The sequence below is a fragment of the Xiphophorus maculatus genome, chromosome 1 (genome assembly GCF_002775205.1).
Source record: "Xiphophorus maculatus strain JP 163 A chromosome 1, X_maculatus-5.0-male, whole genome shotgun sequence".
Taxonomy (NCBI): domain Eukaryota; kingdom Metazoa; phylum Chordata; class Actinopteri; order Cyprinodontiformes; family Poeciliidae; genus Xiphophorus; species Xiphophorus maculatus.
This window is the reverse complement of record NC_036443.1, coordinates 30472116-30491379: the sequence shown is the minus strand read 5'-3', so window position 1 is coordinate 30491379 and position 19264 is coordinate 30472116. Positions and strand designations below refer to the sequence as shown.

Sequence of the window (19264 nt, the reverse complement as noted above, 5' to 3'; positions counted from 1 at the left end):
TCGATTGGAAGAAATTCTAATAAACCATTAAAATACAAATTATTGTGAGTGGATTAATTGTTTACGTCGTAACTAGAGGTGAGATTCTATTAAAATGTTTATGTTTAAGTTAATTGCAGGTTTTGTAATTAATTAATGGCATTTTAATCGAAGGACATAAAGAGACAAAATAAGCAATTCTCAATTCATAAACTATCTTTCCTGCTAAATTATTGAGGAAATAGCCACATGAGGTCAACAACAAATATATTTATTGTTTTTATTTATGTTATTTCACCATCAGATTGGTGCTCAGTGCTTTCCAGTGTTTCATTCATGGACCCACTACATCTTTTTTTACCACACTTCTTCCTTCCACTCAACTTTCCATGATTATGCTTAGCCTCTGTAAAGAGTGAATGTCTTCAGCAATGACTGTTGCTGATCTCCCCACTTATCCAGGTTAAATACTATCCAGTCTTTTCTTTGATTATATCTGGCTTAAAGTAATATTTAAATAAACATACATAATATTAAAATTACAGAGAAGCTATCAGTGATTTTAATCAAAATAAACATAATGTTTGTATTATATCACTCTGTGTGTATAGATTCATAATATAAGTCTGTATGACTTTACCTGATTGGATAAATAATCCTTTGGATTATATTCTCATGAATGGGGACAGACCTTCGTCTGTTTCACTCGTCATTTATTTAACATTTAACTTTTTTCCTGTCCGTCAGCCTTCCACATACTGAAAGACACCACTATTCACTTCACTTTTGAGAAAACTCCAGTCGATGAGGATTCTGAGTTCATCCTGCTGACGACAGACGAGCCCTTCAGAAGCACAGGCCAGCTGACGGTCCAAGGAAAATTTGTCAACCCTGTTGAGGTAAGTTCTATACATGAGGATGATTGACAGCGCTAAGCCCCTCCTCCTGGCTCTGACTGGTTGTTTTTGGAGTGTTTCTTCAGCTACTAGATGTTTCTTCAGAAGCATCTAGTGCTACTAGATGTTCAGAAACATCTAGTAGCACGGGAGCTAGATGTTTCACAGATTATCTGTCTCATTACAAACTGTCACAACATGGGGACAGTTTTAACAAATATGTAAAAAACTTTCATTCTGCAGATTTACGGAGTTATTGACTTAAACAATCTCCTGTATCTTATTGAAAACTTACCTGTAAGTTAGTTTTGTTTTATTTCAAGTGTGCTAAGATATTTGCAGTAGAAACTAGACCAAAGATACTTGGTGTTTTTGCAGTGTGAGAATACGGGTTCTGGTTTCTGAATGTGTTGCTGATAGTTGTCAGTTTGTGGTTGGCAGCTGGTTTTTGTCCTTCCTCAGTTACAGTCTGACCCTGTTGTTGTGTGTATTGTAGGTTTGTCTGTGTAAACCCGTGTATGAGCAAATTCTCCAGACTCTGGACAATCTCTCCCTGATTGAGGAGCAGCCTCCGACCCCCAGCCAGCCGCCGACGCCGCCCCCGCCCACCCCGTCCTCCTCCAGGCCTCACGGCTTCCCCGACCCCCAGGGCGGCCTGTTCGCCAGAGACCCGCCTTCCTCCCTGTCCTCTCCGCTGTTCCTGCCGTCTTACCGGCCTGTCCTTCAGCCGCCGACCTTCACCCAGCTGAAGGTCACTCTCCTCGTGGCGGAGCTGCAGGTCCAACTGAGCGCAGACCTCACACAGGGCTCCCAGGGTCTGGTCAGCGTGCGCTTCCAGGACCTGGAGGGCCGCTTCACCAAGGACCACCCGCAGCTGCTGGAGGTGCAGCTGGCTCTGCGCTCGCTGCTGATGGAGGACCTGCTGGACCCCAACCCTGACTCCAAGTACAAGTACCTGATAAAGTCCCACGGCGTCCCCAAGCCGTCCACCTTCAGCTCCAAGGAGTACCTGTCCCGCAGCTGCCCGTCGCGGTCCAATGCTCTGTCCCCAGACATGCCGCGCTCGCTGCCCGCCTACATCAAGGAGACGCAGAACGTCTTCCAGCCCTACCAGAGGCACCCCGCCACGCCGTCCGCCGGCCGCAAGTCCAAGAAGGACCCGGACTTCCCCAGCACCCCGCCTCCCTCTCCGACGCCGCGCACCGGCTCCCCGCAGCCCAACTCCAACTTTCACGACTCGTTGGTTCACATCAACATGCTGCTGGTGGAGGCCGGCCACCCGGAGTTCAGGACGCGCTACGGCGGCGTCGGCCGCAGTGTGGACGTGGACTTCAACTGCCTGGACATCCTGATCACGCTCCAGACCTGGGTCGTCATCCTGGACTTCTTCGGGATCGGCTCCACGGCCAACAACCATGCGATGAAGCCGGCTGCCGGGCATCCGCTGTTCAAGCCGGACAGCGGCGAGGAGGAGGAGGAAGAGACAGCGCCGGTGGTCAACACCAAGCTGGACCTCAAGGTTGGTCAGCTGATCCAGCTCTCCTGAAGTTTTTCACATTTTGGCACCTGGTAACACAAATACTATCATGAGATTAGACGATTTTGAAGCACTGACTTATCGGCACCGATATTCTTAATTTTGGTTGATCAGCCGATACTTTCATGTGATGTCGATCTTCTCTACCTCCACCACAGCCGCTGTCCTCTTCTGCTCTGATAAAATGTTCAAACAGTTCATTGAATATTGTACATGCTGCTTTATTGATCAGTTTTGCAGCAGCTCTGAAGTGAACTGAAGTGAAGTGGTGCCATCGTTGACCCGTCTGTCCTTTTTCCAGGTTCATTCTTTGACTCTCATCCTGAACAAGAAGCTCCATGAACTGGCCAGAGCGAGTGTGTCAAAATTATCCATTCATCTTGATACGCACGGTATGTTTAGGAACCATTCCCACCAACTTCCTGCAGCCAGACATTCTCTCACAGCTTTAATTTCTGACTGCAGACGGCGACCTGAGGATACACGGCAGTTTGGGAAGTCTGTCCCTGAGTGACCTGACCCCGCACGGCGACTTCTACAGAGAGCGCTTCACCACTCAGGGAGGGGAGGCGCTGGTTTTCAACATCTTCAGGTACAGATGGTCTCATTACGACTGCCTCTGCTGGAACCGTTTCCCACCTAATTTCTCCTTCGTTCTGACACCTGAAGGTATGGCCAGCCGGATCCTGACCTGCAGCGTGAGTGTGACATCAAGGTGTTGCTGCAGATGGCGTCTGTTCAGTACGTTCACACACAGCGCTTCCAAGCCGAGGTGGTAGCCTTCATCCAGCATTTCACCCAGCTGCAGGACGTCCTGGGCAGACAGAGGGCAGCCATGGAGGGCCAGGCGGTGAGTCCAAACCACCAGGCCCACCTGGGACATGTGGTCAGGGGAGGCTCATCTGTAATCCTGATAAGTAAAATAGATGCTAAAGATGAGGAATTATGAATATAAATTTGTTTTTTTATTGGTAATATCGACATAATTATGGTCAAAATCGCTGAATTTTCTCATTGCCAGTTCAAATGTATGGAAAAAGTTCAGGGTGGGGGGCGTGCTGTGGTGGTGCAGGGGGTTAGCACGCCCCACGTTTGGAGGCCTTAGTACTCGACGCGGACGTCGCGGGTTCGACTCCCGGTCCCGACCACCTTTGCCGCATGTCCTCCCCCCTCTCCTCACCCTCCTTCCTGTCAGCCTACTGTCGAAAAAATACGAGCCACTAGCGCCGCAAAAACTCTTCGGAGGAAAAAAAAAAAAGTTCAGGGTGAGGCAGTGTAGTGCTGGAACTCACCGTTGGGGGGCGCTGTGTCACACAGAGTGAATGAAGCAGGCAGTTGGGGCCAAGATTATTATAGACCTGTTGCAGCGTGACGTCCATCGCGAGAATCCACCCCTGTCTCCATGCTGGAGGAGTCACTGACGATGACTAGCATCGATTTTAGCTGTCAGGTTGTCAACATAACGCGCTAAATCTAAAATGTATCCGTGATTCATAAAAGAAAAAGGGAAGCAGTGCTTTGCGAACACTACGACCACTAGATGACAAGGTCGGGAAAAAGTTTTAATTAAGAAAAAATAACAAGAGAGAGGAAGGTTGTTCAGTTATTCTAGTTTGACTATGACAACCTTAACATGTAGATGTGCCGTGGAATTCAGTGAGTTTCAGTTCAGTTGAAAATAAAAAATTAAATTCACACACCAACTCTGACAGATCATCAGCAGAGCAGGTGTTTAAATTAGCTAATCTACCACTGCTGGTTGATCTGCAGTATCATCTGTTGAGTATTCATTACCTAATTGATGCGTACATAAAACAAAATACAATACTTTGATTAATTTTTAGGTGCAGAATTCAAAAAGGTCAAAGTATGAAAAGCTAAAACTGCGTATAGATTAAAGGAAAATTAAAACCCCTCAGTCGTTTCACGTTAAAATTTAAATGTAAGCTTCTGTACTGGATGTTGGATGAGTGAGTGGGGAACCTCAGCGCACATCGCCGAGTCCCAGGTCCAGTTTCCATGGTAACTGAGGTAAACGGCTCTATTCTCTTCCTGAAGGTGCGTGATCAGCCTCAGAGGGCATCCAGGATTCTGCTGGACATCGACGCCGGCGCTCCGGTTCTGATCATCCCCGAAAGCTCGCAGTCGCCCCGGGTGATCGTGGTCAACCTGGGCCAGCTGAAGGTGCAGAACGTCTTCCTCCCGGCCGGGTCGCACGGAACCGTCTCCCTCCGAGACAAGGTAGAGAAACTCACCATGGCGCACGCCTTTTTCCCCTCTCTGGTGAGTCAGACACGAACATGCCGCTCCACAGCCGCCGGTTCTGCTAACAAACCCAAATTCATTCAGGCGTTTCATGACATTCCTCAGATTCACTCATGAAAAACTTATTTTTTCTGAAAAGTTGGTGAAATGCTGAATGAATTCAGCCTTACTGAAATAATATTTTTGTAACCAACTAATTACTGCATCTGTTATTTTCATCCGTTGTTTGTTTTTTACCGTAAAAAACACTAACTTAATCCAGTTAGACTCAGTTTTGTCTGATATTGGAGTTGAGATAGTTTGCTAAGGAATTTTTCATTTAGTCTTACGGAGATTTTCAGAGAATATTGGAGAACTTCACAATAAAAGCATCTGTTGGTCCACTTCCTATCCGAGGTTAATACTGACCCTACTAAGGATTTACGCTTTCCTTTTGGGGGAGTTTCCGGAAGCAGGTGAACTTGTGCCAGAATCCTTTTAGTTATGTACCTCTAACCTTAAAGTCCAAAGGTCCAAAACAAAATGTTTGGTTCTGAAGTTATTCCCTTTGTAATGATTTGAATGAATCAATGAGACACATTGCATCTCTGGTTAGGAGAGAAACAAGCTAATTAAGCTAACCTGATAGCTAAATGTTTTCTTAGCTCTTTTTAGCCGTTCATATGCACCTTGTGTGTTTTTAAGAATATTATACTGCATGGAAGTTCATACAAGGAGCTGTCCCGCTACCAGGTACAGCTGCCACCTTCTGCTGTGGTGTGAGGTGAATTTTGTCTGATTGCTGTGAACCTTTCCTCCTGTTTCCACCCACCTGAGATCATGATCAGAACATGAAATCTCTGCATCACAGACTGGCTTTTATTCCTGTCGCATGTTGCATTTTCTGATACATCGCCACAGCCAAATATATCCTTATGGACTGTGGTGATACTGACTTCAGGTGGAAACACACTGATCCAGTTTTCACCTCTGGGATTCCAGGCTATAACTTTATAGCTTTACTGAGAAACGTTTTTTTCTGGGGTGGTTTGTGTTTTTGTTAACTGCACATATTCAGATGTAACTTGGAGGGCAGGTTTGTCAGTCAGACCCTGATTTTCAGACCTTTGTGGAGGTAGATAAAAACTGTTGAATACAATCAAGTTTTATTTCTATAAAACTTTGTAGTAATGCAGCTTTTTTTGTCCTGCGTGCAGTGATTGAATGTTGCTTTCTTTTCCACAAAGGAACGCGTCAGGAGCGCAGCAGAAGGAACGAGTAAAGCTCAGGAAAAGCCGAAAGGTTTTCCTTCCGGCTCCGCTTCATCGTCAAGATTTGGCCTCAGCAGACCCAAAGAGGCGAACAGCAGAACCATCCCTGAGGTCGAGGACCCGACCAGCTCGGGTCAGCGTGGCTCAATGGTTAAAGTCAGACATAGTTTCTCTTTGTGTGCTGTAACCTGCTGTCCCTTCCTGCTGCAGAAGACCATTTGTGTCTGCTGGATTGCATGGCCCTGGACCTGCAGGAGATGGACATCTTTGCTGCGGAGCGCTGGCCCTGGGATGGCACCGGGAAGCCCGAACCCTCGGACCTGATCTTCCCTTCCTACTTGGTCCGTCGAACCGGAGACAACCTGCTGAAAGACTGCTGCCGCCTCGCGCTGAAGGTGGAGCGCAACCTGGACAAGTAGGTCCAAACGCTGCAGATCGGGGGTCCAAAATGGCCCGTTAGAGCTGTTCAAGGGCCACAACGTTTTAGTAGCTTTCTTTTAATTACAATGACAAAAAGTGGTTATTTTTTGGTTTTTACCTGGTAAACACATAATTAGGACTGAAATGATTAATTGTCATTAATCTATTATTAAAATAATCGTCGACTAATTTAGTAAACAGTCAATCATTAACGAGGGAATATTTTAAACGCACATTTTCCCTTTAAGATAAAAACACCTTTGTGTGTAAAATATTTATTTTCATCTATTTTCTAATATTGTATAAAAAATGCTTAAGTGGTAAAAAGAAAAATCTGTAGAATGTGCCATTTTTTATCCGATTAATCGTCAGAATAATTGATAGATTAATCGATTACTAAGATAATTGTTAGTTGCCGTCCTACACACAATATTCTAATGAAAATAATGAAGCTTGAATTGTAATCAAGGGCCGCCCAAAATTGTTCAGAGGCCTGCAAATGGCCCACGGACCGCACTTTGGACGCCCCTGGCCTGCAGGAATACATTACCATCTGTGTCGCCCCAGGAAGATGATTATTTTGTTCAATAATCAACTTAATTTTCTAAATTTTAAGCTTTTACTCTTCACCACAAAGTAATGTTTTATGTTAAAAAAACAGCACCTCTGTTCAGAACTTCACATTTGGGTGAAATAGTTGCAAACTGGAGTTGTTTTTATCTCATTAGTGTTTTTTGTGAAGATGATCTTCCAAGTGTTACGTTTATTATTGTCGTCAGTAATCAACTTTCCAGGTTTTGAGTTGATTTCTCTCCTATAGTTTCAGGTTTTTGTTGTGTTTTATAACCAATGCCTATTTGTAAAACTAGGTTTTGGTTTTATATCTTTAAAATCTGAAACAGGCTTTGGGGTTTTTTTGGAGCCTTTCTTTGCACATCCTCCAAATCTACAAATTATGGATCTGGTCAACCGGTTTCCCAATGCAATTGATCAAATTTTCTCTACGAGAAGACTGGGCACAGGAGGGCCCTCTTGTCCTGCGGGACAAGAGGGCCCTCCTGGCGGGATACTCCCTGGATTTATTCATAATAACAGGATTTTTGCTGTTTGGTGCTTGCGGATACCTGGCTTATCCATAAATTTGTGACGGACTTGGCCGAACTAGCGAACACTCAGACTGTTGGTGTGGACAGAGACGCAAGCTGGATGTGAGTCTTGCTGAGACTCGCAGCCCAGCCGAGGACTCAAAACTCACTAACGGGATGGAATCGATCTTGGAGAAGTTGTTCGTTTCGGTTGAGTGGAACGACCAAACTACTTTGGACAATTGGGAACTGAGATGTATCTGTGAGACTTTAGGGAAGATTGAAATTTATAATCTACCCGACCTAAAACATTCTATATCTGAATTGGCTTTCCCCGTGTTGCCTTGGAAGGGCTGCATTATATTTCCAATCTCCTTGAAGATATGTAAACATAACGCTCCTTCCCACCTCACCCCCTCCTGTTATCCATGCAGCTGTGGAGCTGAGCGCTCCCAAGGCCACGCCTTGATAACATCTTATCGGACTTCTGCTGGGAGGCTGAGCAACGTGGTTTCATGGCCCTGTGATGTCACTGCCTTCATTCATGTCTTTGTTTTGCCCTTTGTTTTGTCTGAATGTTGCCATGTGCCCTAATGTGTCCTTTCCTCTTTTTTATCTTATGTTTTTAGAAACTGTGGAGTTTTTAACCCAGAAAAGGAATTAGAACAAACTTGGAATCCAGAGACTCTAGTTTATTAGTCACTATTTAGCTTATTTTTAGAAATGTAGAGTACTCACTATTTAGATGCAGATAACCTATTATTGCAACCCAGAAAGGGAATTAGAACGAACTTAAAATCCAGAAAAAATTCTTCCAGAGCAGGAACATTTAGTTTTTATTATTATTTAGAAACTGTGGAGTCCTGATTACTTTTACAAATTTAGAGAACACTTTGAAAGTCCAGAGATTACTTATACTTATCTAGTATCCCAGAAGTCCAGAGGATACTTACACTTATTTAGCAACCCAGAACAGGTTGAACTTAGAATCCAGAAAATCTAACTTAGCAACTACTTTTTAGACTCCTATTCTTCCAAACCAGAAAAGGAATTGGACCAGAGGATACTAACTTATACTTACCCTGACTAGGAGTATCTACAGTAGTTTATTTACTCTATTTACTTTGGATCAACATTATTAGCTTTTTCTTCTCTTGCTCTTTCCTTTGGTTTGCTATTTTATTTGTATTTCCTTTTAATTCCTGTAAAGCACTTTGTATTGCCTTGCTGCTGAAAATGTGCTATATAAATAAAATTACCTTTACCTTTGGTTAAATTAATGTGGACTTTCCTCTCTTTGAATTGTTATACATATCTCCCACAGAGCGCCTCGGCTTTGTGGAGGTTTTTAAAGAGACGGCGTCTGTTTTAGAGCTCTGTTCGGTTTGTGCTGCGTTCAGTGATTTCAGCGTTGTGTCTCCAGGGAGCTGAGCCACGCCGTGCCTGACACGTCCATACACGGCAGCTTGTCGTCGGTTCACTGCTCCCTGGACAGGAAGCACTACCAGCTGATCCGGGGCATCCTGGAGAACAACCTGGGAGAACCGGTGGAGGAGTTCCTGCGGCCCTACAACCTGCAGCACCCCAGCAGCTACGTGAGGAACCTTGCAGCCGCGCATGAATGCACACATCTCTGGTTTCCTTTAGACATGCAGTCTGTATGAATTTTACTCCGTAATGTTTCATAGCAGAGCATTCTTTCACTTTGTTCACATTTTCTATCAATTTGCAACACTCCCTCCAGGATGCCTCAATTTAATTATTTAGGGTTGCCTTTTTGTTTTGCAATCAAAATTTCTAATTTTGTTGTGCTAATTTAGAGATATTTGCAAGAAATTTTGCAATATTTTCTCATTAAAAGTAAGTTAGTAAAACTTTTTTTGTATTGCACCTTTCAAGACAAAAATCACAAACAAAAAAATGACAATACAAAACTACATAAGGAACAAAAAAAGAGTCAGTTTACATTAATTACACACCCGCCTGTGCATAATCAGATGTCTCAGAAAGTGGAGGATGATAACGATTGATATGAATTGATAACGATTGATTGATTTAGTTATCTGTACTCTGTGCATAAAGTAGAAAATATCAGCATTTTTTGTAGGTGTTTGAATTGTCATCCATCAAAATGACGGATGATCTTCAGATTTTTTCATTATTGTTTTAAAAGCCTGAGTAGGAGTAAGACATACTGCCACCTAGAGGTGAGAGTTAGCATCACTTAAACCAGGGGTGGGCACTCCTGGTCCTCGAGGGCCGGTGTCCTGCAACTTTTAGATGCATCTCTACTTCAACACACCTGAGTCAAATAATGAGGTCGTTAACAGGACTCTGGAGAACTTGACTGCACTTAGGAGGAGATTCAGCTGTTGGATTCAGGTGTGTTGGACCAGGGAGACATCTAAGAGTTGCAGGACACCGGCCCTCGAGGACCAGGAGTGCCCACCCCTGACTTAAACCCACTGATTTTGAGCATTTATGTGGAAAATTTTCAACAAACTCACAATTATGTATTAATTCTGCTGATTTTTGCATTAATTTCTGTAACAACTGAATTATATAATTTATCTACCAAAAAGGTTTTCAATGAACTTCTCTTTTAATTGGACTTTCCTCTCATTTAATAAAACATTGACCATCTCTGATGTTGCTGTTATGTGTTCAGACGGTGTTGAGTGGAGTCGTCTTCACCAACCTGTCCTTCCTGGTGGACATGACGGACGTCAGCCTGGAGCTGCTGGACAGCCCGACCTCTGCTGACAACAGGAACTCTTTAGCCAGGTGAACTTCCTCCTTACAGAACCTAAAGGAACCGCTCTGACCCACATGTGGCTCTAGGCCCATATTCACCTCTCTGTCAAAATTATGGTTTTCTCAGGATTTAAGGTTGAATTTTAGAAGAATTAAAAAAATAATAACAAGTCAATTGATACACAAAACAATAACTTCCTGAAAATTCTTTCAGTACCGACCCATTTCAGTTTGAGCCACCATCTGAAACTAAAGTCCTAAAATGGACTAATATTTTGTATAGTGCATGTATATTGGGATTAACCGTGTAAATGTAATCTGCTGCTGTGAAAGATAATTATTACACTTAGCTTTCTATAAATTAACTCAGGGCATGTGTGTTTTCTTAGAACCAGAACTTAAATTTTAATTAATTACTGATTAATTAAAATTAATTACTGACATCAGTTTCAATATGTAAAAAAATTTAACGCATGTAATTTTTCATTTTTTTTAACATATAAAATTCTTACTCTGGAACCTTTGTATTGTGTTTCCGGTACGCCCGTAAATCTGACGCACAAGCGACTTCCGCAAACAACAATCATGGATGATGAAGCTGCTTCTCTCGGCACCCTGCAGGTTAATTAATCTGATTGGAGGCTGGAAAAGACTTTTGTTGTGCTAAAAGGAGTTAGCCTATCAGTGAAGCTATGCTAGCTGCTATGCTAAACATATAGCAGCTACGCTAATGTCAGCGTCCACAGTCCAATATTTCTAAAGAAGCTCCATGAATGATCAGCTTCCTGGAACACTGGAAAGATGAATGGCTAAAATAACACTTTGCTCCAATCTAGTGGTTGAGGAACCTAAATAATAGATTAAAAATAATAAATATCGTTATTCTTGAGCTCATATATGTACTTATTCACTTAGTTAGCAGCAAAAATGGTTTTTGTATTGTAAGTATTGCTTATTTGTCAATTTTACATATAGTGCAAGAGCGGAAATACATTTTATGGAGTTGTTTTTTACTGAGGAATAATGCAATTAATTAAATACAGACTCTGCAATTAAGTCAATACAACATTTTATTGGAGTCCCACCACCCACATTTTTACTTAAAACTGGTCAAAAAAGTCAAAGAAATAGGAACCTGAAAATGTTGGATTTTCAAAAAACTGGTTTGAAATCCTGTCAGTGATTGTCAGACCAGTTCAACCGTCTATGCATCACATATTAACATCCTGAAAAACCTCCAAATTAGGATTTTAGACCATGTTTGGTATTGATAAAAAATAAAGAAATTCCCAAAAATTATCCTAAAAACTTGAACACAAACACCTGGAGGAGCCCTTTTAAAAGCTTAAACACATGAAATATGTTGTTTTAATGGTTTTGGTGTGTTTGTCTTTCGTAGGCTTGACTTTGTGAAATCCAAAGTCCTGTTTGAGAGTTTTTCCGACGGCTCCAAGTCAGTGAACCTGGTGTCTCACTCTCTGCTGGCAAACGACACCAGATTCACTGGAACCACGAAAAGCAACGAAAATAGCAGGTGCAACGTGTTTGACTGCGTCCTGCAGCCTTCGAAAACAGGAACCAACCAGGCGACTCTGCAGCTGGAGCTGCACTACAGGTGACCACAGCAAACCACTCAGAATATTTCATCCTGTGAGCACATTTATCCACTGAAGGTTTGTTGTGGATAGAGTATCCAAAAATTATACTCAAGTAAGAGTAACTCTACTGCAAAATGTTTTTACTCGAGTAAATTTAAAAATGACTAAGACAGTATTTGGTAAAAAGTTCACTCAAGTATTGAGTAACTGATCACATTATTAATCATTTAATATTTAAAAATTACAAAATCAGACGGACCAAAATATAAAGTAAAGTGGAATTTTTTTATTTTAAGGACCAAAATGACAATAATTCATATAATTAACAAAAATAACAAAATCAGAAAAAATAAAATATTTCCAAATCAGTTTCTTTCAATAAAAAACTTATGAAACTTTAGCAGAAACTGCAGGTGTGTGTCTGTGTCTGGTGAACTTTTGGATAAAATGTGTTTGTTTTTCATTCAGTGGGTAGAAAGTCCAGAAATGTCACTCAAGTAAGAGCAGAAATACTTTCATAATAACATTACTCAAGTAGAAGTAGTAAAAATACTCTTAAAAGTTTGTTGTTGTTTTTTTCAAAACAGTTGCATTTACTCAATTACATTTACTTGAGTAACTTGGTACTACCCAGCTCTGGTTCTGCGTAGATCCACGCGGGACTCCTCCAGCTTCACGGTCGTCCTCAACAACTTGCGGGTCTTCCTGATCTTCGACTGGCTGCAGCTGGTGTATGCCTTCCTGCAGCTGCAGCCTGAAAACGCCACGGAGAGCCAGCAACGCTGCCACAGCAGCGCCGCAGCCGCCAGCACCGCAGCCGGCAGCGCCGCCACATCCGTCATGCCAAAGACGGTGAAGACCGGCGTGGTGACGAAGCGGTCCACGGTGATGGTCAGTCAGGACCGCTGCCTGGAGGTGAAGATCAACATCACAGGTAAGTAAGGCAGCTCACTGACCCTCAGTGGTTCCGTTCAGCAATTTATAATTCATATGTCAACTTGTCTTTTAAAACGCTTTTCTGCTGTCCAGGCACAGAGTTTGTGGTGGTGGAGGACGTTTCCTGCCTCGACACCAACGCCATCATCCTGAAGGGAACCACGGTCCTCACGTACAAGCCCCGCCTGCTGGACCGACCGTTCTCTGGCAGCCTGGCTGGAATAGAGGTGCTGCCTCTCCTCTGTTGCTATGGGTTGATACCGGTTGCTATGGGTTACTACGGGTTGCTATGGGTTGATACCGGTTGCTATGGGTTACTACGGGTTGCTATGGGTTGATTCCGGTTGCTATGGGTTACTCCGGGCTGCTGCACGTTATTACAGATTGCGACATGTTACTACTTGTTACTACGGGTTACTACTGGTTACTACGGGTTGCTACTGGTTACTACAGGGTGCTACTGGTTGCTACAGGTTTTTACAGGTTTAAACTGTTGCTATGTTACTCTGGGCTGCTGCAGAACGCCAGGCGATGTCTCAGCTGCGGCGTTTCTCCTGCAGGTGTTCTCGTGCCGGCTGGGCAGCGAGCAGGAGACGGCGCTGTCCATCATCGACCCGGTCAACGTGCAGCTGGGGCTGTGCGGCAGCCCCACCTACCCCAGCACCTCGGGGCTCCTGGACGCTTTCAACGTGGAGGACATCCCGCCGCTGCTGGAGGTCGGGCCGCCGCTGCTTCCTGTTTGGTCGGACTTCGTTTTAACGCTGAAGGCAGATTCTAAGATGTTTGGCTGACCTTTGACCTGATTGACCTGCAGATTCAGTTTCCTGCTCTGGACATCCGTCTCTCCTACAATGACATCCAGCTCTTCCTGTCCATCGCCAAGTCCATCTCTGCTGCCCAGGCTCCGCCTTCTCAGGCTGACTCAGCCAATGAAGCGCCGCCACACAAAGATGGCGTCCAGGAGAAGACGGAAAGCCTCATCGGTATGAGAGAAACCTAGACGTTTTAGAGCTTATTTCCACTTTATAATTAATTATATATTATTATTTTTATGTCGTGCAGGTAGAGCCGGGCAATAAAAATACAATATCCAATTTTTTATTCTAAATTAAATTCAAAAAGAATTCTACTTTTCTCTTCTTAAAAAGTCTTTATTAGATAGTTTTGCAAAATTACCCAACTCTCTTGCGTTTAACGCAGTTCCCTCAGCAGCTCTTTTTCAGTTTTCAAGAGTTGACCATCACGATCAAGCTGATCTGTATTTTCTTTGTGAATTTAATCATGTGGTCATTTATGTGTTGTTAATTAATCCATAATTGGTCTTTCAAAGTTTTCCATTAGTATCTTTGAAAAGAAAAAATTATCAGGCCTCCAAATTTTTTGGTAACACTTTATTTGACGGGTTGTGAATAAGACTGTCATGACACCGTCATAAATACTGATTAAACTTTAGCTTTAATAACATAAAACTACATAATTTTTAAAGTTTAATCATTAATACTTTTATAAAAAATTTATGTCAGATCATGATTTCTTGGTTAATGTCAAGTTGTCATAACAAGGACATTTTGAATAATGTCAACTTTGTATTAAAAGTGTCATGATTTACTGAATGACACTTTATGACAACAGTCATAAATATTCATGAAGGTGTTATGTCACGTTTATGTTTTCATGTAGTCTGGGAGTCTTATGTGTAACCAGCGGTAGTCCTGCTAGGGAAAAGTCGCCGGCAGCTTGGGTGGCTGTCGCTCTGTTTTTGGTAATTATTCGGGTTGTGAATAATTCAGTCTTATTCACAACCCGTCAAATAAAGTGTTACCAATTTTTTTGGCTAAATATGATTAAAGGCACATAAAATGCAGTAAATATTCTGTGTTTCTTGTATCTTTGTACATTTAACTATTTTTGAACATTTCTTTATGTATCTATTTTTTCTTAATCATGACAGGATCTGTCCTCCATATGTTTCACCCTCACTCTTTGAAAACTTTAAAAAACGGCTATTAGTGACAGAAGCAGCAGTTGCCTCTCAGGCGCAGAAAACCCCCATAAACAGCGGTGTGCTGAGAAACTGTTATTCTTGTTGGAAAGTTTCAGAAATCCAAAATATCTAAAATAAATGTTTTGGTTTGTGTATTTAATAAATGTTTCTGTTTGTAGAAACCAAGCTGAGCCACTTACAAAACCTTGGCTTCAGAAGAGAGGATTGCAAAAAAGCCCTGAGCAGCTGCAAAGGTGAGTTTGAGTTTTTTTATGTTTAGAGAAGAGATGCGCTGCAGCAGGTTGGGCGTATGGAGGAGGAAAAGATCCAGGCGGTTTAAACGTGCTAATTCAGATATCCAGTGTGCAGAGTTAGATACATGCAGAAAGAAATGGCAGAGGGGGAGCTGTGGTGGCCACATATGGAGGCTTTAGTCCTCGACACGGCCGTCGCAGGTTCGATTCCCGGCCTGGTGACCTTTGCCACGTGTCTTCCCCCTTCTCCCATTACCCCCTTTCCTGTCAATTCACTATCAAATAAAGGCCACTAGAGCCAATAAAACCGTTTTTAAAAGAAATGGCAGAGGATTAGGGCCACAGAATAAAGTATTGACTTTTTTTTCAGAATTCAGATTCTTTTTTTCTTCAGAAATCTCTTTAATACTTCAAATTCTGTTGTTTTTTTGTTTTTTTTCTTTCGCTCAGGCCACCTGGACCAGGCGGCCACCTGGCTGTGGGAGAACTCGGAGAACATTGCGGGGCTTCCCAGAAGCCGGGCCGACTCCGGCTCCAGCAGCCACGCCTGGCCAATGTCCGGCGTGGAGGTGAAGGCCGAGAGCGTCTGCATCTGCTTCATCGATGACTGCCTGGACTGTGACATCCCGCTGGCTGAGCTCACATTCTCCAGTAAGCCTCACTCACTCTCTCTCACCGTTTAACCCTGAACTCTGACCTCAGCTGAGCCGAATGAGACCTGCAGAGCTTCACATGTTCTTCTGGGTTCTTTTGTGACCCAGATTCACGATTTAAAAAGGAGAAAATCACTTTTTCATATAGCAACACGTTGGTTTGGACAGTTTCTGATTATAAAACATTAGGAACATTTTATATTTACTGAAGTTATCTTGGTATGATATTGAAAGTAGTTTGACCAGAGGCATTTTAGTGTGACAGAAACAGAATAAATCTGTAAGTGTGAAATAGTTCCCGCAGTGAGATTTGACTATAAAACCAGAGATTCTTATGTGTTAACTACATTAAAAGAAACACACAGTTGTTTACTGTAAAAACAGCCTTTAAGATTCCTAAAACACAACATTAACCTTCTTTTAATGGGTTAAATATCATGCCAGATAAGTTTTTTATGAATTATTAGATTCTCATATGTTCAGTTAGCCCGAAGGATAAAACAAAACATAATTTGAAATCTGTAACCTACAACTAAACTAGAAGTTGTTCATGCAGTGAGAATTGATGCTTAATGCTGATACTCATGCTTTAGTTTTGTTAATACATGTTAAGCTTCATTCAGCTTGACGGTTTCATGTGGAAACACTGATGGTGAAAATGCCGCCTGCTGTGTTTTTATTGCAGGACTAAATGTGCTGCAGCGCATTGGCTCCACCCAGGAAGGAAACGCCAGCTTCACGCTGTCCGGAGACTACTACAACAGAGAGCTGTCAGGTAAATCAGCTGCATGATTCACCATAAAATACATGGAAAGATGCACCAGGCTCCAGCACTGGCCAGGTCAAATATTTAAGTGATAATTAATCAGTTTCCTAAAGTTTTAGAAGCTGGTGTTTTAACATTGAAAAATATAATTAAAAACTTTAGAGACGCGTTAAGGATTAATGATTTTCTAGATCCTCAAATTGAGATTTTTTATTAACTTTTTTTTACTTTAAAAAATGTTCTGTAACTATACATCGTGGTATTCTTTAATACAGCGACAAGCTTTCTTTCCATCAAATTATTCAAATTTTGAACAAACGTTTAAAATGTCACATAAGAAAAAATTGCTAAGGAACTTCCTGAATGCTGTGTGACCCGACGGGCTGGAAGCGTTCAGAACGAGTCCAGACAGCACCGACCTTTCTCCCAGTGTTTGGACCTGGGATCCAGATGGAGGCTCAGCGTTTCTGTGTGTGTTTCAGGCTGGGAGCCGTTCATCGAGCCCTGGCCCAGCGCCCTGTCATGGCAGAATCAGGCTGCTGGTCGACTCCACCCTCCACGCCTGAAGATCGACGTTCGAGCAAAGCAGAGGCTGGACGTCAACATCACCTCGGTTCTGCTGGGTGAGTCTGAACAGAGACTACTAACAATTATTTTAGTTAGCGATTAAACGATAATTCTGACAATTAATCAATTATTCTGGTGATTAATCGTGTAAAGAAAATTTTACGATTTTTTTTGTTTAAGCCTTTTTTGTCCAATTTTAGAAATAAATTATTAAAAGATTAAAATAAGCAAATATTACATTTTCTTTTTAAATAAGAACATTTTGCTGCCTAAATGCAATAACGGCATTTCTTTAGTGAACAATTGAACTTAGCAAATCCTTCTAGCATCAACATGTGGCCTTTCGGCTGGACTGAACATCAATACAGTGTTGGGCTGATCTGGTGATCATTTATTGGATTAACTGATTAATAATTGGATAGAAAAAGCTGCTTAATCTGACATTTTTCCAGAATTCGAACCAGGTGAAGCTAAGCTATGAAACTGTCATTTGAGGAGTTTTGGATATTTCATACTTACAGACAAATATATCTTGTTTTTATCTTAAATGCAAGATGTATACACATATATTTTACAGTTTTGGTTAAATTGCTGCTCAGTGTGCTTTTCTTTCAACAAATTACGTTTTTTTTGAGTCTGTGTTGACAATTATTGAAATAATCAATTCAACACAATTACCGTATTTTCCGCACTATAAGTTGCACCTAAAAGCCTTCAATTGTCTCAAAAGCCGACAGTGCCCCTTATAATCCGGTGCGCCTTATATATGGACCAATATTGAGCCACAACTGGTCTCGCAACTACGCAGCAGCCGGCGACTTCATTTTCCCCCGTAGAAGAAGAAGCGCGCGGTGCAGGCTGGGTTTTGTGTAAAGACCCCAAAATGGCTCCTATTAAGAGACGCAGAGTTTAAGCTCAAGGCGGTCAGTCACACAGTAGAACATGGGAACAGAGCAGCAGCCAGAGAATTTAACATGAACGAATCAATGGTTATAGCGGAAGTGGATATATATTGTGATTGCACTAACGTTTGATTTACCGTAACAGTATCAGATTGTTTTTTACGTGTTTATTGAATTGAGGAAAAGTTCCCCTCCACTATATGTTACACCTTGCTGTTGTTAAAAGATAAACTGTGTCACCAAAATACCACGTCACTGACTTTACCTCGGGGAAAATAATAAAACTGCTGTTTATTCATTTTGGGAATGAACAGAGTTTTCAGAACGCTGGTTTGTAATCTATTAAAGTTTGACTGACCTATCTGACTGTTTTGTTGACATTCCCTTTAGCGCAGCTCCATCTAATGGATGCATAACGTAACACCAGCCTCTACTGTAGCATCTATTTTATAATGGGGTGCACCTTATATATGAAAAAAGTTTTAAAATAGGCCATTCATTGACAGTGCGCCTTATAATGTGGTGCGCCTTATAGTGCGGAAAATACGGTAATCTGATTAATCGTTTCAGTCCTAAACTCCTCTTCCTCCTCCTGTGACCCGTCCAGATCAGTACAAAACCACCAAGACTTCCTGGATGGCTGATTACTGTAAGGCAGAAGAGCAGGCTCCTCCATCTCCGACCCTCCACTGGTTGGAGTCCTCGGTCGACCCGCCCGGCTTTGGACAGAGTAAGCTCCCGTCACACGCAAAACTAGAGTTTTATCAATTAAAAAAATGCAGTTCCTCACTGGAACTGCTGAACAAAAGCAAGCTTGAAACGAGAATTGCAGTATTTTCAGGACTATTGGTGGCTCCAGATGATGTGGCAGAAAAACAATATGAGTTTGAGTTTCAAACGTCTTGATGTGGTTGAATAAAATGCAGCAGAGAAAGCAGGACAGGGCTAACAGAGCGCTAACCCTTTTGTCTGTTTCCTCTCTCTGTTTCCTCTGTGTCTCCATTTCCTTTCTCTCTCTGTTTCCTCTGTGTCTCTGTTTCCTGTGTCTCTGTTTCCTCTGTGTCTCCATTTCCTTTCTCTCTCTGTTTCCTCTGTCTCTGTTTCCTCTGTGTCTCTGTTTCCTCTCTCTGTTTCCTCTGTGTCTCTGTTTCCTCTGTCTCTCTGTTTCCTCTGTGTCTCTGTTTCCTCTGTCTCTCTGTTTCCTCTCTCTGTTTCCTCTGTGTCTCTGTTTCCTCTCTCTGTTTCCTCTGACTCTCTCTGTTTCCTGTAACCGTGTCTCCCTCTGCGGTCAGGTGCGCCTCTGACTCACCTTAGAACTAGGAGCGCAGCCAGCCTGACGAGCCTCCAGCAGCAGACTCACTCCAGAGGTACCAGTCAGATTCAGCACTCTCACCTTTAGCAATCATTAAACCACCTGA

General features: G+C 42.5%; 1 protein-coding gene across 4 annotated transcripts in view; it reads left to right on the top strand.

Moving 5' to 3' along the window:
- vps13d (vacuolar protein sorting 13 homolog D) overlaps positions 1-19264 on the top strand; it is a 59398-nt gene that overhangs the window by 16302 nt on the left and 23832 nt on the right. For 3 of the 4 annotated variants that reach the window (XM_023336529.1, XM_023336535.1, XM_023336524.1), the window contains exons 21-41: positions 727-878; positions 1372-2394; positions 2714-2804; positions 2878-3004; positions 3082-3262; positions 4471-4653; positions 5904-6060; positions 6138-6342; positions 8856-9027; positions 10101-10216; positions 11586-11801; positions 12435-12718; positions 12814-12947; positions 13281-13436; positions 13535-13703; positions 14884-14958; positions 15409-15609; positions 16297-16386; positions 16860-17000; positions 18454-18576; positions 19139-19213. In XM_023336529.1, the coding sequence (XP_023192297.1) occupies positions 727-878; positions 1372-2394; positions 2714-2804; positions 2878-3004; positions 3082-3262; positions 4471-4653; positions 5904-6060; positions 6138-6342; positions 8856-9027; positions 10101-10216; positions 11586-11801; positions 12435-12718; positions 12814-12947; positions 13281-13436; positions 13535-13703; positions 14884-14958; positions 15409-15609; positions 16297-16386; positions 16860-17000; positions 18454-18576; positions 19139-19213 (4071 nt within the window). The remainder of the gene's footprint in view (positions 1-726; positions 879-1371; positions 2395-2713; positions 2805-2877; positions 3005-3081; positions 3263-4470; positions 4654-5903; positions 6061-6137; positions 6343-8855; positions 9028-10100; positions 10217-11585; positions 11802-12434; positions 12719-12813; positions 12948-13280; positions 13437-13534; positions 13704-14883; positions 14959-15408; positions 15610-16296; positions 16387-16859; positions 17001-18453; positions 18577-19138; positions 19214-19264) is intronic. The other variant, XM_023336539.1, reaches the window with a different exon arrangement.